The following is a 14523-nucleotide window of genomic DNA, read 5'->3' as shown; positions in this document are numbered from 1 at the left end:
TGAGTCCCGTCCGACCCATACGTCCTGCAGCGCCCCCTGCTGGGACCACCTGTGAATATGGGCGGTCCGACCTATACCGGCTGCAGTGAGGTAATAAGTAATGTCGACCTCAGGTATGTGTGATTATTTTTTCTTTTAATTTTTTTTGCGATTTATGTTGTGGTGGCGTGGGCTATGTATTGGGAATGTTTTTGGTGGGTTTTTTCGGGGGGGGGTGGTTTTCTCCCCAGGCCTCGCTCAGAGCGTTCTCGGGATTTTTGCTTGCTCAGCCGGCTTAGAAGAGAGGTGTTAGCGCTCCCCCACCCCACACTCAGCTGCCCAATTTTGCTGGCTGAGGTGCAATCTGTTCCCAGGCGCAAACTTTACCGCCCCAAAATCAGAAAGCTGAAAATCCAGCCTAGTGTTAACTTTCTGCTGCTAATCTCCCTGATTTATTTGCTATCTCCTGGCCCTTCCCCCATAAACCCCAGGGCACAGAATAGGAATGTGGAGACTTGTTGTCTGCACGGCGCACAATGTAATCCGAGAATCAGAGAATCAGAGAATTATAGAGTCAAAGAATCATAGAGGTTTACAGCATGGAAGGAGGACATTTCAGCCCATCGTGTCCGCACTTACCATCAAGAGGCTATCCAGCCTAATCCCACTTTCCAGCTCTAGGTCCATAGCCCTGTAGGTTACAGCGCTTCAGGTGCACATCCAAGTACTTCTTAAATGTGGTGAGGGTTTCTGCCTCTACCACCCTTTCAGGAAATGAGTTCCAGACCCTCACAACTTTCTGCATGAAGAAATTTCCCCTCAAATCCCCTCTAAACTTTCTGAAAAATTACTTTAAATTTATGCTTCCTGGTTGTTGACCCCTCTGCTAAGGCAAATAGGCCCTTTCTAACCACTATATCTAGGCCCCTCATACTTTTATGCACCTCAATGAGATCTCCAATCAGCCTCCTCTGTTCCAAGGAAAACAAACCCAGACTATCCAATCTGTCCTCATAGCTAAGATTCTCCACTCCCTGCAACATCCTCGTACATCTCCTCTGTACCCTCTCCAGTGCAATCACATCCTTCCTGTAATGTGGTGACCAGAACTGCACGCAGTACTCTAGCTGTGGCCTAGCCAGTGTTTTATACAGTTCAAGCATAACCCCCCTGCTCTTGTATTCCATGCCCCAGCTAATAAAGGCAAGCATTCCGTATGCCTTCTTAACCACCTTATCTGCCTGGCCTGCTACCTTCAGGGATCTGTGTACATGCACTCCAAGGTCCCTTTGTTCCTCTACACTTCTCAATGTCCAACCATTTAATGTGTATTCCCTTTCCTTGTTAGCCCTCCCCAAATGCATTACTCACACTTCTCCGGATTAAATTCCATTTGCCACTGTTCTGCCCACCTGACCAGTTGATTAATAACCTCCTGCAGTCCGCAGCTTTCTCCTTCATTATCAACCACACAGCCAATTTTAGTATCTGAAAACTTTTTAATCATACCCCCTATTTTCAAGTCTAGATCAATGATATATACCACAAAAAGCAAGGGACCTAGTACTGATCTTTGCGGAACCCCATTGGAAACATCCTTCCAGTCACAAAAACACCCATTAACTATTACCCTTTACTTCCTGCCTCTGAGCCAATTTTGGATCCAATTTGCCACTTTGTCCTGGAACCCATGGGCTTTTACTTTCATGACCAGTCTGCCATGTGGGACTTTATCAAAAGCTTTGCTAAAATTCATATACACTACATCAGAGGCACTGCCCTCATCGACCCTCTTAGTTACCTCCTCAAAAAATTCGATCAAGTTAGTGTCTTTCTAAATGTAAATTTATCCTGTCCTTAAGGATTTTTTTCCAATAATTTTCCCACCACTGAAGTTAGATTGACTGACCTGTAATTACTCGGTCTATCCCTTTCTCCCTTCTTAAACAAAGGTACCACATTAGCAATCCTCCAGCCCTCTGGCATCACACCTGAAGCCAAAGAGGATCGGAAAATGATAGTCAAAGCCTCTGCTATTTCCTCTTTTGCTTCGCTTAACAGCCTGGGATACATTTCATCTGGGCCTGGGGACTTATCCACTTTCAAAACTGCTAAACCCCTTAATAGTTCCTCTCTCATTATCTTTATTTCATATAATATTTCACACTCCTCCTCCTCGATAGCAGTGTTTGCATCGCCCCTCTCTTTTGTGAAAACATTAAGAACCATGCCTCCACACACAGATTACCCTCGTGGTCTCTAATAGGCCCTACCCTTTCTTTAGTTATCCTCTTGTTCTTAATATATTTATAAAACATCTTTGGGTTTACCTTGATTTTACTTGCCAAGAATTTTTCATGCTCTCTCTTTGGTTTCTAATATCCCTTTTAATTTCACTCCTGGACTTTCTATACTCCTCTAGAGATTCTGCAGTATCTGCCATAAGCTTCCCTTTTTTTCTTTATCCTACCCTGTATGTCCCTCGACATCCAGGGGTCTCTAGATTTGTTAGTCCCATCCTTTTTCTTTAAGGGCACATATTTGGGCTGAACTCTCTGGATCTCCTCCTTGACTGCCTCCCACTGCTCTGACACTTCAGGACTCAATTTTCCACAAGCCTGTTTTGTGGCATATGGACAGAGTTGCACCGCTTATTTAGATCAAGAAATGCACCAGGAAAACATGTCCGAACTTTCCCCGATGTTTGTGCTGTAATCTGGAGCTGAGCAGCGTGGCCAGTCGCCTCGGGGGGGGGGGTGGAGCTTGCGATCTGCTCCGGAAAAAGCAGCCGGGCCTTCTGCGCATGCGCGGGGAAAAAAAAATGACGTTCTTGATGTCGCTGAAATGGCCTGCATGCGCAGTTGAACGCTGAGTTGGCAATCGGTAATCACCCGAGTGAGTTGCCTTCCTGCTCCGCTGTGGCCCCCCCCGAGTGCGTGCCTTCCCAGTCTGTGGCCCCCCCCCGAGTGCGTGCCTTCCCAGTCTGTGACCCCCCCCCGAGTGCGTGCCTTCCCAGTCTGTGACCCCCGAGTGCGTGCCTTCCCAGTCTGTGACCCCCCCCGAGTGCGTGCCTTCCCAGTCTGTGGCCCCCCCGAGTGCGTGCCTTCCCAGTCTGTGACCCCCCCGAGTGCGTGCCTTCCCAGTCTGTGACCCCCCCGAGTGCGTGCCTTCCCAGTCTGTGACCCCCCCGAGTGCGTGCCTTCCCAGTCTGTGACCCCCCGAGTGCGTGCCTTCCCAGTCTGTGACCCCCCCCCCGAGTGCGTGCCTTCCCAGTCTGTGACCCCCCCCCCGAGTGCGTGCCTTCCCAGTCTGTGACCCCCCCGAGTGCGTGCCTTCCCAGTCTGTGACCCCCCGAGTGCGTGCCTTCCCAGTCTGTGGCCCCCGAGTGCGTGCCTTCCCAGTCTGTGACCCCCCCCGAGTGAGTGCCTTCCCAGTCTGTGGCCCCCGAGTGCGTGCCTTCCCAGTCTGTGACCCCCCCCGAGTGCGTGCCTTCCCAGTCTGTGACCCCCCCGAGTGCGTGCCTTCCCAGTCTGTGACCCCCCGAGTGCGTGCCTTCCCAGTCTGTGGCCCCCGAGTGCGTGCCTTCCCAGTCTGTGACCCCCCCCGAGTGAGTGCCTTCCCAGTCTGTGGCCCCCGAGTGCGTGCCTTCCCAGTCTGTGACCCCCCCCGAGTGAGTGCCTTCCCAGTCTGTGGCCCCCGAGTGCGTGCCTTCCCAGTCTGTGGCCCCCGAGTGCGTGCCTTCCCAGTCTGTGACCCCCCCCGAGTGCGTGCCTTCCCAGTCTGTGACCCCCCCCGAGTGCGTGCCTTCCCAGTCTGTGACCCCCGAGTGCGTGCCTTCCCAGTCTGTGGCCCCCCCCGAGTGCGTGCCTTCCCAGTCTGTGACCCCCGAGTGCGTGCCTTCCCAGTCTGTGACCCCCCCCGAGTGCGTGCCTTCCCAGTCTGTGACCCCCCCCGAGTGCGTGCCTTCCCAGTCTGTGACCCCCCCCGAGTGCATGCCTTCCCTGTCTGTGACCCCCCCCCGAGTGCGTGCCTTCCCAGTCTGTGACCCCCCCCGAGTGCATGCCTTCCCAGTCTGTGACCCCCCCCGAGTGCGTGCCTTCCCAGTCTGTGACCCCCCCCGAGTGCATGCCTTCCCAGTCTGTGACCCCCCCCCGAGTGCGTGCCTTCCCAGTCTGTGACCCCCCCCGAGTGCGTGCCTTCCCAGTCTGTGACCCCCCCCGAGTGCGTGCCTTCCCAGTCTGTGGCCCCCGAGTGCGTGCCTTCCCAGTCTGTGACCCCCCCCGAGTGCGTGCCTTCCCAGTCTGTGACCCCCGAGTGCGTGCCTTCCCAGTCTGTGACCCCCGAGTGCGTGCCTTCCCAGTCTGTGGCCCCCCCGAGTGCGTGCCTTCCCAGTCTGTGACCCCTGAGTGCGTGCCTTCCCAGTCTGTGACCCCCGAGTGCGTGCCTTCCCAGTCTGTGGCCCCCCGCGAGTGCGTGCCTTCCCAGTCTGTGACCCCCCCCGAGTGCGTGCCTTCCCAGTCTGTGACCCCTCCCGAGTGCGTGCCTTCCCAGTCTGTGACCCCCCCCCGAGTGCGTGCCTTCCCAGTCTGTGACCCCCCCCGAGTGCGTGCCTTCCCAGTCTGTGACCCCCCCCGAGTGCGTGCCTTCCCAGTCTGTGGCCCCCGAGTGCGTGCCTTCCCAGTCTGTGACCCCCCCCGAGTGCGTGCCTTCCCAGTCTGTGGCCCCCGAGTGCGTGCCTTCCCAGTCTGTGACCCCCGAGTGCGTGCCTTCCCAGTCTGTGGCCCCCGAGTGCGTGCCTTCCCAGTCTGTGACCCCCCCCGAGTGCGTGCCTTCCCAGTCTGTGACCCCCCCCGAGTGCGTGCCTTCCCAGTCTGTGACCCCCCCCGAGTGCGTGCCTTCCCAGTCTGTGACCCCCCCCGAGTGCGTGCCTTCCCAGTCTGTGACCCCCCCCGAGTGCGTGCCTTCCCAGTCTGTGACCCCCCCCCGAGTGCGTGCCTTCCCAGTCTGTGACCCCCCCCGAGTGCGTGCCTTCCCAGTCTGTGACCCCCCCCGAGTGCGTGCCTTCCCAGTCTGTGGCCCCCGAGTGCGTGCCTTCCCAGTCTGTGACCCCCCCCCGAGTGCGTGCCTTCCCAGTCTGTGACCCCCGAGTGCGTGCCTTCCCAGTCTGTGGCCCCCGAGTGCGTGCCTTCCCAGTCTGTGGCCCCCGAGTGCGTGCCTTCCCAGTCTGTGACCCCCCCCGAGTGCGTGCCTTCCCAGTCTGTGACCCCCCCCCGAGTGCGTGCCTTCCCAGTCTGTGACCCCCGAGTGCGTGCCTTCCCAGTCTGTGACCCCCGAGTGCGTGCCTTCCCAGTCTGTGGCCCCCGAGTGCGTGCCTTCCCAGTCTGTGACCCCCCCCGAGTGCGTGCCTTCCCAGTCTGTGACCCCCCCCGAGTGCGTGCCTTCCCAGTCTGTGACCCCCCCCCGAGTGAGTGCCTTCCCAGTCTGTGACCCCCCCCCGAGTGCGTGCCTTCCCAGTCTGTGACCATCGAGTGCGTGCCTTCCCAGTCTGTGGCCCCCGAGTGCGTGCCTTCCCAGTCTGTGACCCCCCCCGAGTGCGTGCCTTCCCAGTCTGTGACCCCCCCCGAGTGCGTGCCTTCCCAGTCTGTGACCCCCCCCCGAGTGAGTGCCTTCCCAGTCTGTGACCCCCCCCCGAGTGCGTGCCTTCCCAGTCTGTGACCCCCCCCCGAGTGCGTGCCTTCCCAGTCTGTGGCCCCCGAGTGAGTGCTGGTCAGTTTGCGTCCTCCCCCGTCGAGCCTCACCGGTCCCGGTCCGCTCCGTTTCCCGCCCCTTGCCCAGGCCAAATGGCCTCCGATGTACTTACCTGTGCCGATTTCTTTAACTCTCTGCAAGGGTTTTCTCGAGAGGCCACATACGCTGGCCTAAGCAGAAATGGAGTAACTATCAGCTGACCAAAGTTCACTAAATGGCCAGAATTGGCGAAGGTGGCTGCTTACGCCCCCTCCTGAGGAAAAAAAAACATACATAAAAAAAGTAACAAAATGAGTTACGCTGGTGCAAATTGATTGGGGAAACTGGGGATTTTTAAGTGAGGCCAGAAAAAGCAGCCTGCTCCCAAAAAAACTGCGCAAATACTGGGGAAAATTGAGCCCATATCTACCTTCAAGTAGCTGTTTCCAGTCCACTATGGCTAAATCAGCTCTCAGCTTAGCAAAGTTGGCTTTTCTCCAATTTAGAACTTTTATTCCTGGTCTATCCTTATCCTTTTCATATCTACCTTAAATCTAACTGAATTATGGTCACGAGCACCTAAATGCTGTCCCACTGATTTCCTTCCACCTGCCCAGCTTCATCCCCTAAAACTAAATCCAGAACTGCCCCCTTCCGTGTTGAGCTTGCTACATACTGGCTAAAAAAGTTCTCTTGAATGCATTTGAGGAATTCCACACCCTCTATACCCTACACACTAATTTTATCCCAGTTAATATTAGGATAGTTGAAATCCCCTACTATTACTGCCCTATAGTTTTTGCACTTCTCAGAAATTTGCCTACATATTTGCTCTTCTATGTCCCTCCCACTGTTTGGGGGTCTATTGTACATTCCCAACAGTGTGATCGCCCCTTTTATGTTTTTCAGTTCGACCCAAATGGCCTCGTTTGATGATCCCTCTAACATATCATCCCTCCTCACAGCTATAATAGTTTCTTTAATCGATACTGCGACTCCCCCTCCATTTTCCCCCCTTCTCTATCTATCCTGTCTGAAAATCCTGTAACCAGGAATGTTGAGCTGCCATATCTGCTCCTTTTATGGTCATGTCTCTGTAATAACTATAATATCATACTCCCAAGTGTCTACCTGTGCTCTCAGGTCATCTGCCTTATTTGTTATACTCCTTGCATTGAAGTATATAATATTTAGTACAGCAATACCTCCTTGTTAACTACTTTCTAGCCCTTGTTTCCTCTGTCCTTCAAATTCACTTTCTACATTCTTGCTTTCCAATTCCAGCTTTACTTCCCTCCCTACTGAATCTATTCTCCGGTTCCCATCACCCTGCCAAGCTAGTTTAAACCCGCCCCAACAGCACTAGCAATGCTCCCCCCCCACCCCCCACCCCACTACGCGAAAATATTGCTTCCGGCTATGTTGAGGTATAACCCGTCCGGCTTGTACAGTCCCACCGCTCCCAAAAGCGGTCCCAATGCCTCAGGAATCTAAAGCCCTCCCCCCCCCCGCACCATCTCTCCAGCCATGCATTCATCTGCTCTATCCTCCTATTTCTGTACCCACTAGCTCATGGCACCGGGAGTAATCCGGAGATTACTACCTTTCAGGTTCTGCTTTTTATTCTCTCTCCTCGCTCCCTAAAATCTGCCTGCAGGACCTCATCCCTCTTTCTACCGATGTAATTGGTCCCGATATGGACCATGACCTCTGGCTATTCACCCTCTCCCTCCAGAATGCCCTGATAATGATGCTATTACTAAAAGAACAAAGAGAAAGATTTGGAGAATTTTTTTTCATGCCGTTAGAACATTGAATACTCTGGCAGAAACAGTGATGGAAGCAGGATCCATAATAACTTTTAAAAGGGAAGTGGATAGATAATTAAAAAAAAATTATAAAAGAGTCTGGGAGTTGGACAAGAGAATGGGACCATGTGGATAGCTCTTTCAGACAGCCAGCTCAGACAAAGTAGACCGACTGGCCCCGTTCTCTGTCATATAATTCTATGATCATGGGTCTCTATTTCAATCTGAGTATCATTGTGGGGCAACTTTGACACTATTGACATCATGAGATGAGACACACTACACTGGCTCCATAATTTCAGTAAGCCAGAAGCACAAGGTGATAAAGCCTGTGGCAGCTCAGAAGAAACATGAAAAGGTACAACCAACAAAGTTTACATATTACATATGATATATGGCACAGAAACAGGCCATTTGGCTCAAACTGTCCATGCCGGCATTTATGCTCCACTAGAGCCTCCTCCCGTCTTTCCTCATCTAAATCTATCAGCATAGCCCTCTACTCTCTTCTCTCTCATATGCTTGTCTAGCCTCCCCTTAAATGTATCTACACTATTTGCTTCAACCACTCCCTGTGGTAGTGAGTTCCACATTCTCACCACAATCTGGGTAAAGACGTTTCTTCTGAATTTCCTATTTGATTTCTTGATGACTATCTTATATTGATAGCCTCTAGTTATGCTCGTCCCCACAAGTGGAAACACTCTCTGTGGTCTGCTCTATCAAAACCTTTCTTAATTTTAAAGACCTCTATAAGTTCAGTCATTTATATTTCAAAGTGGAACCAATGGTGGGAGAGCAGGTGTTTGCCATTGGCAACACTTTGTTAAGTACAAGCACCTTGTGAAACTGCAGCCACATTGCTGTAACAAACCATAGATTAGAATCCTGCCCAATCTAGAATCAGGCTTGAGTATTCAACTGAAAACTAAACCCCAGCACAGAATTATTTCTGTGTTTAAAACTCACCACAAGGTGGAAGACTTTCCAGTCAGGGCTGCCTTTTGTGCATTTCCTGGATTAGATGCTGATCCTTCTCGTGTCTCTGGATTTCTGAGCCAATGTATTGGAAGCGGTGAACAGTGGCGGCGGTGATGGGAACTGGAGCCTGGCAAAGATGAAATCAGCATCTGATTTCAAAGAATTTTTTCAAAATTTCACAAATATATTTTATTTGTAAAATCTGTAAATGTACATACAATGCAATCCAAATGGTACAAGAGCGATCAATTAGGTACAATAAAATACAGAACATGGCACTCTAGGGTGTCTCATTCCACTTACTCTATAGATTACATTTATATTTACATTTACAATACATTCAGCATACAGGCCGAGGAGGTTTTACACTGGTTCCAGCCCCTCGGTGAAGGCAGCTGCCTCGAGTGGAAAGACTCTGGGTTTCTTTCCTCATTTCTTCCCACTCCCTCTACAATTTCCTCCGCTCTTGTCTTAAAGATGCTGACCAATCTTGGGGTCCAATTCCGCAGGTGGTAGCAACCATTTGGGATCTCACTTAATGGTCATTCTTTCCTGTGCGGCGTTAGGTTGTGACTTTTGAAAAGCAGCAAAATACTTGCTTATCGTTGACTGCTGCCACAAATAAGCACAAGGAAGACTGCTCCTGCACCACTGTGAACATTTGATAGACATCGGCATATGAAGTGGGAGGGATAGCTTACACATTTTCCTCCAGTGACCTGGGTGGAAAGATGTGGTAACATGCAAGAGGGAGCAAAATCTGACAACATACTCCGAAATTCACTGTTGTGCTTATACTAACAGATCTTCGGAAACTACTTGACTCTGTGCACCAGCGCATAAAACAGGAGCTTCGTGGGGAAGAGACTGATCCAAGGAACAGTGAAGAAAGGTACACGGTCTTTAATGTATTACAAGTGAGGGCTGTTACTGGCTTTAAAATATTCATAATACGTTCATCATTATACACAAGGCGAGACAAATGTCTTAATATAGCAAAACATCCCAAGCAATTTCACGAGGGGTTCACAGTGAATAATTTGGGAGAAGAGTCGGGGGAAGTGACGAAAGGTGAAACAAAGAGATCGTTTTTGAGGAAGTAGGAAAAGATGGGAGGAGGTTAGGGAAAGATTTCCACAGTGCAGCGCAGCGATGGCTGAAGGAGATGCCATCAATGGTGGTGCCTGGGGCAAGGGGAGGCGTGAGGGATGCAAGGGACGGAATATTCAGAGGAGCAGAAGGGGCAGGCAGAAACAAGAGAGGGCTGGAGCAAGTTACAAGTATAGGGTGGGGCAAGAATGTGGAGGGATAAGCAATCCATCTACGAATTGCTGGAAATATGCAGTCGATCTAAAGGAGAAATGATTGGTTAATTCTTCGGTGGCGGACTGGAAGTGGGGTTCCGTGCTCAGCTCAGCATTGAGTTACACACCGAGGCTGTGTAACATTATGTTAAGTTTGAGTGGGCATCCATAAAGAGAAGTGGGATCACGGTTTTGGCACACAGTTCCTATTGGGGGTCGACCGAAATGGCTTTGGTCATGGTCATGCACAACTTAATGTCAGACGGACAGCAGGGTGGCAGTCGTGGAACTGAGGCTGGCCCCCTGCCGAGGAGCAGAAGGTGGCCAAGGATGGGGACTTGCGCCACATTGGGGATGACATTGTAGGCACAGGAGGAGAAACCAGGAGATGTGCTGGAACAGATAAAGCTGGAACCATGAGAGAGCAGTATCACAGAGATGTACCATGGACCAAAGGTGGTGGAGGAGAATGGTGTGTTCCATTGTGTCGAAAGCTGAAGAGTGGTTGAGGAAGACAAGAAGAGAGGATCCATTATTGTCACAGTTATACAGAATTGTTGTTGGTGATTTAATGGAGTGGTGTGGTGACAACACAATCCAGAATCATAGCGAGAAAAGGGAGGTTTGAGATGGGATGGTAATTGGAAAGCAGGGATCAAGGGTAGGCTTTGTAAGGGATGGGGTGATTACAGCAGTTTTGAAAAGAGGGAAATGATGCTTGAAGAGAGGCATGGGTTGACGAGCAATGGACTGAAGAAAGGTAGTTGAGCAGTTGGCAGCTATGTAGGGAAGTGTCCAAAGAAACAGGAGATGAATCTGGTGAGGATTGAGGTAAAGATAGGGGGAGAATCTGTAGAGTGCTGTGTGGTCATTGTTAGGTGGAGTATGAGCTGGGAGTGGTTAAAGAGAGCAGACTGTTTTAAGGAGTGAGGCAGCTAAGCAGATAGTCTCTGTCTTAGAGAAAAAGCAATTCATGAACTCCTTGCAACTGGCATCAGATGTGATGATGGGGGAGGTGAGGGAGCTCAAAGGAGGTGGTTTGTAGTGGAGAAAGGGAATTTACAATTCCCCACGCCCTCCCAGATCATTTGTTTGTAGAAAAGGAGAGGCAGTATTTTTCAGGTCATTGAGCCCGAGGGATGGCTGGGCGTGACCTGCACCATATCAATCAAGCGTATAGCCCTCTAATCTAAGCATGCAAAACAAACTACATTGGAAATTCTGATATCTATAGGGCAATAAGGGCATCCTGATAGCCACCAGAATTTTCACAAACAGCCTTGCACAAGATATCCCCCAATAATACAACTTCTTTTGTTCATTAAAAAAAATCATTTTATTGATTAAATAAACTACTTAATATTTATTTTGTTATTTGTATTTAATGTTCTTCATTCCTGTGCCTGGGGTGTTGTGGTAATATTTTTACAAGGCCTAAATATGTGACCCTTGATTATCCATTTCTATTCTCCGTCAAGAGGTCCCCCTCTTTATGGCAGCTAATGGAGGTTCCACTGCACATTCTATTCCAAAAATTGGTTGAGCGGGTATGATTTAAATGCGATGTACTGGTTGAGCGGGTATGATTTAAATGCGATGTACTGGTTGAGCGGGTATGATTTAAATGCGATGTACTGGTTGAGCGGGTATGATTTAAATGCGATGTACTGGTTGGGAAGTCCAGGATTGGGAGGCAGAGTATAAAAATTAGAGCCAGGCCTTTCAGGAGTGAAGTTAGAAAACAGTTCTACACACAAAGAGTGGTAGAAGTTTGGAACCCTCTTCCACAAATGCTAATTGATGCTAGATCAATTGTTAATTTTAAATCTGATTGCTAATTTTTTCTTAACCAACGGTATTGAGGGATATGGGGCAACGGCAGATATATGAAATTAAGTCACAGATCAGCCGTGATCTCACTGAATGGCAAATGGGCTACTCCTTTTCCTATGTTCCTAATATTTTTCTAAATAATTTGAAACATAATTGACAGAATAGGAAATATTAATTCCTGTTAATAATCTACTGTTGAATATCTATTTCTATAGTTAGGATCATACATTATCAACCTTGACTGTTCTATGAGATGTATCATGTTACCAATACTGGAACCTAACTACTAAACTCATTTTCCTATAGATGCTGTCTGAGGAAAGGCCCAATGGCAGAAACACCATCTAACCAATTACTTTTTCAGCGTGAAGCCTAGAACAAGCTGTCACTGTTTTTTTCCCTAATGGATTATTCGGAAGGACAGAGTGTACAGTACTTAAAGATCACGAGATGCCATTTTGATACATTGACTAGGTGTACGAGCTGCATGTGATGAAGATTCTCTTTCTGCCTTTAGTTCAACAGCAGCCCTGAATAATGGGAAAAGCACCTGGGCCAATTACAGTCCAGAGCAGCCAGCCGACCTCAATAAACCACAACAGAGGCCTAAAAGGTACTTTCCAGATTAAAGTTGACACCTGCAAAAATTGACTGCAATCCTAATTTGTTTGGTGAAAGAATGGAGCATAGAGTCAATGTTACTGATGTTCGTTTTCATTTGGTATATGAACATAAGAAATAGGAGCACCAATAGGCCATACGATCCCTTGAGCCTGCTCCATCATTCAATAAGATCATGGCTGATCATAGTCCTCAACTCCACTTTCATAAGGATTAAAAGCAGGAGTAGGCTATCTGGCCCCTCGAACCTGTTCCGCCATTCAATATGATCATGGCTGATCTGCTTGTTCATTTCCCACCCGATCTCCATATCCCTTGATTCCCCTAAACCCCAAAAATCTATCTATCTCAGCCTTGAATATATTCAGAGACTATCAGCATCCACAGCCCTCTGGGGCAGAGAATTCCAAAGATTCACAATCGTCTGAGTGAAGAAATTCCTCCTCATCGCCATCTTAAATGGTCTACCTCTTCTCCTGAGACTGTGCCCCTAATATAAACGCAAGGTCTAAATCTCCTCGTGTATTAAACCTGTACCAGCCACTCGGGGAATATTCCCCCATTAGTTATGAGTCATGCTGCATTCGGACATGATATTGCACTGTGCTGAAATATACTGGTTAACAAGCTACGTATGCGTTAATCTTAATTATAGATATTTCTAGTAAGTGGCTGAGTATAGAATTCTGTTCATTTGTTGACAGCAATTTAAAAACAACAATAACCTGAATTTATATAATGCCTTTAATATAGAAAAACATCCCAAGCCACTTCACACATGTGTGAGAAAAAAATAGATAACGAGCCAGAAAGGAAGAGGTAATCAAACATTGGTTCAAAGAGTTGGGTTTTAACAAAGTCTTAAAAGAGAAAAGGCATAGGGGTTTAGGGAGAGAATTCCTGACAGTGAGACCTAGTTGGATGAAAACGCAGAGACCATTGATGGGGCAAAGGGAGGGGTCTGAATACAGAGATCCAGAGAGTGCAAACACTTGGGACCGGCTCACTGCTTTTATTGAGCCATTGCAGCCAACAACATTATTGTTTGGTGTACACGTATCATTTTAACAATACTCCGCTGTTCACTTGAGTAGTATTGAATTCCGTCTTATGGTTACAATCACTTTATTGTTTCTACTTTAACATAAAAAACAATCGGAAAGCAGAGCATAATTTCTTCAGAGTATAACACAATTTACCAGCTGAGTTTTGTCAGCAGATTGGAACGTAGGCATACGCTCATCCTTCTCCGCTTTTCTCTCTCTCAGACTTAAGTGTTTCTCCTTATCAAACTGGAAATGGCCATAGCTTGTATGGTAGTTTCTTGTCAATGCACAGTCCTTCAGCCGATACGTACGCACACAAGTTTACATTTCTCTACAACATATGTACATCAACATGGTTTTGCATTGGTTGCAATGTCCTTGTTGAATATCCTATTGGCAGGAATCGCAGTTTCAGTCTCAAAGTCCTGGAAATGGTCACTTGAACAACATCAACAACAACTTGCATTTATATAGCACCTTTAATGTAGTAAAATGTCCCAAGGCACTTCACGGGAGTATTATAAGTAAAAATTTGAGACCAAGCCACAAAAGGAGAAATAAGAGCAAATGACAAAAAGTTTGGTCAAAGAGGTAGGTTTTAAGGAGCGTCTTAAAGGAGGAAAGCAAGGTAGAGAGACAAAGGGGTTTAGGGAGGGAGTTCCAGAGCTTAGGGCCCAGGCAGCTGAAGGCACGGCCACCGATGGTTGAGCAATTATAATTATGCTCAAGAGGGCAGAATTTGAGGAGCGCAGACATCTCGGGGTGAGGCTAAAGGAGATTACAGAGATAGGGAGGGGCAAGGCCATGAAGGGATTTGTAAACGAGGATGAGAATTTTAAAATCGGGGCGTTGCTTTATCGGGAGCCGGGGTAGTGGGTGAGCAGGACTTGGTGCGAGTTAGGATACGGGCTGCAAAGTTTTTGATCACCTCTAGTTTACGTAGTGTGGGAGGCCAGCCAGTAGTGCATTGGAGTAGTTAAGTCTAGAGGTAACAAAGGCATGGATGAGGGTTTCAGCAACTGATGAGCTGAGGCAGGGGCAGAGACGGGCAATGTTACGGAGGTGGAAATAGACGGTTTTAGTTATGCCAGAGATTTATGGCCGGAAACTAATTTCAAGGTCAAATATGACACCTCGGTTGCGAACAGTCTGGTTTAGCCTCAAATGGATACTAGGGAGAGGGATGGAGTCAGTGGCTAGGGAACGCAGTTTGTGGCGGGGACC

General features: G+C 48.8%; 1 protein-coding gene across 1 annotated transcript in view; it reads left to right on the top strand.

The window, feature by feature from the left end:
- Positions 1 to 14523, top strand: part of LOC139268885 (coiled-coil domain-containing protein 60-like) — a 210121-nt gene that overhangs the window by 172102 nt on the left and 23496 nt on the right. The window contains exons 10-11 of the mRNA XM_070887687.1: positions 9300 to 9387; positions 12150 to 12245. Coding sequence (XP_070743788.1) covers positions 9300 to 9387; positions 12150 to 12245 — 184 coding nt within the window. The remainder of the gene's footprint in view (positions 1 to 9299; positions 9388 to 12149; positions 12246 to 14523) is intronic.

The sequence above is a fragment of the Pristiophorus japonicus genome, chromosome 8 (genome assembly GCF_044704955.1).
Source record: "Pristiophorus japonicus isolate sPriJap1 chromosome 8, sPriJap1.hap1, whole genome shotgun sequence".
Classification (NCBI taxonomy): Eukaryota; Metazoa; Chordata; class Chondrichthyes; family Pristiophoridae; genus Pristiophorus; species Pristiophorus japonicus.
Note: the sequence above shows the minus strand (reverse complement) of the source record. Positions and strands in the feature narration are given on the sequence as shown.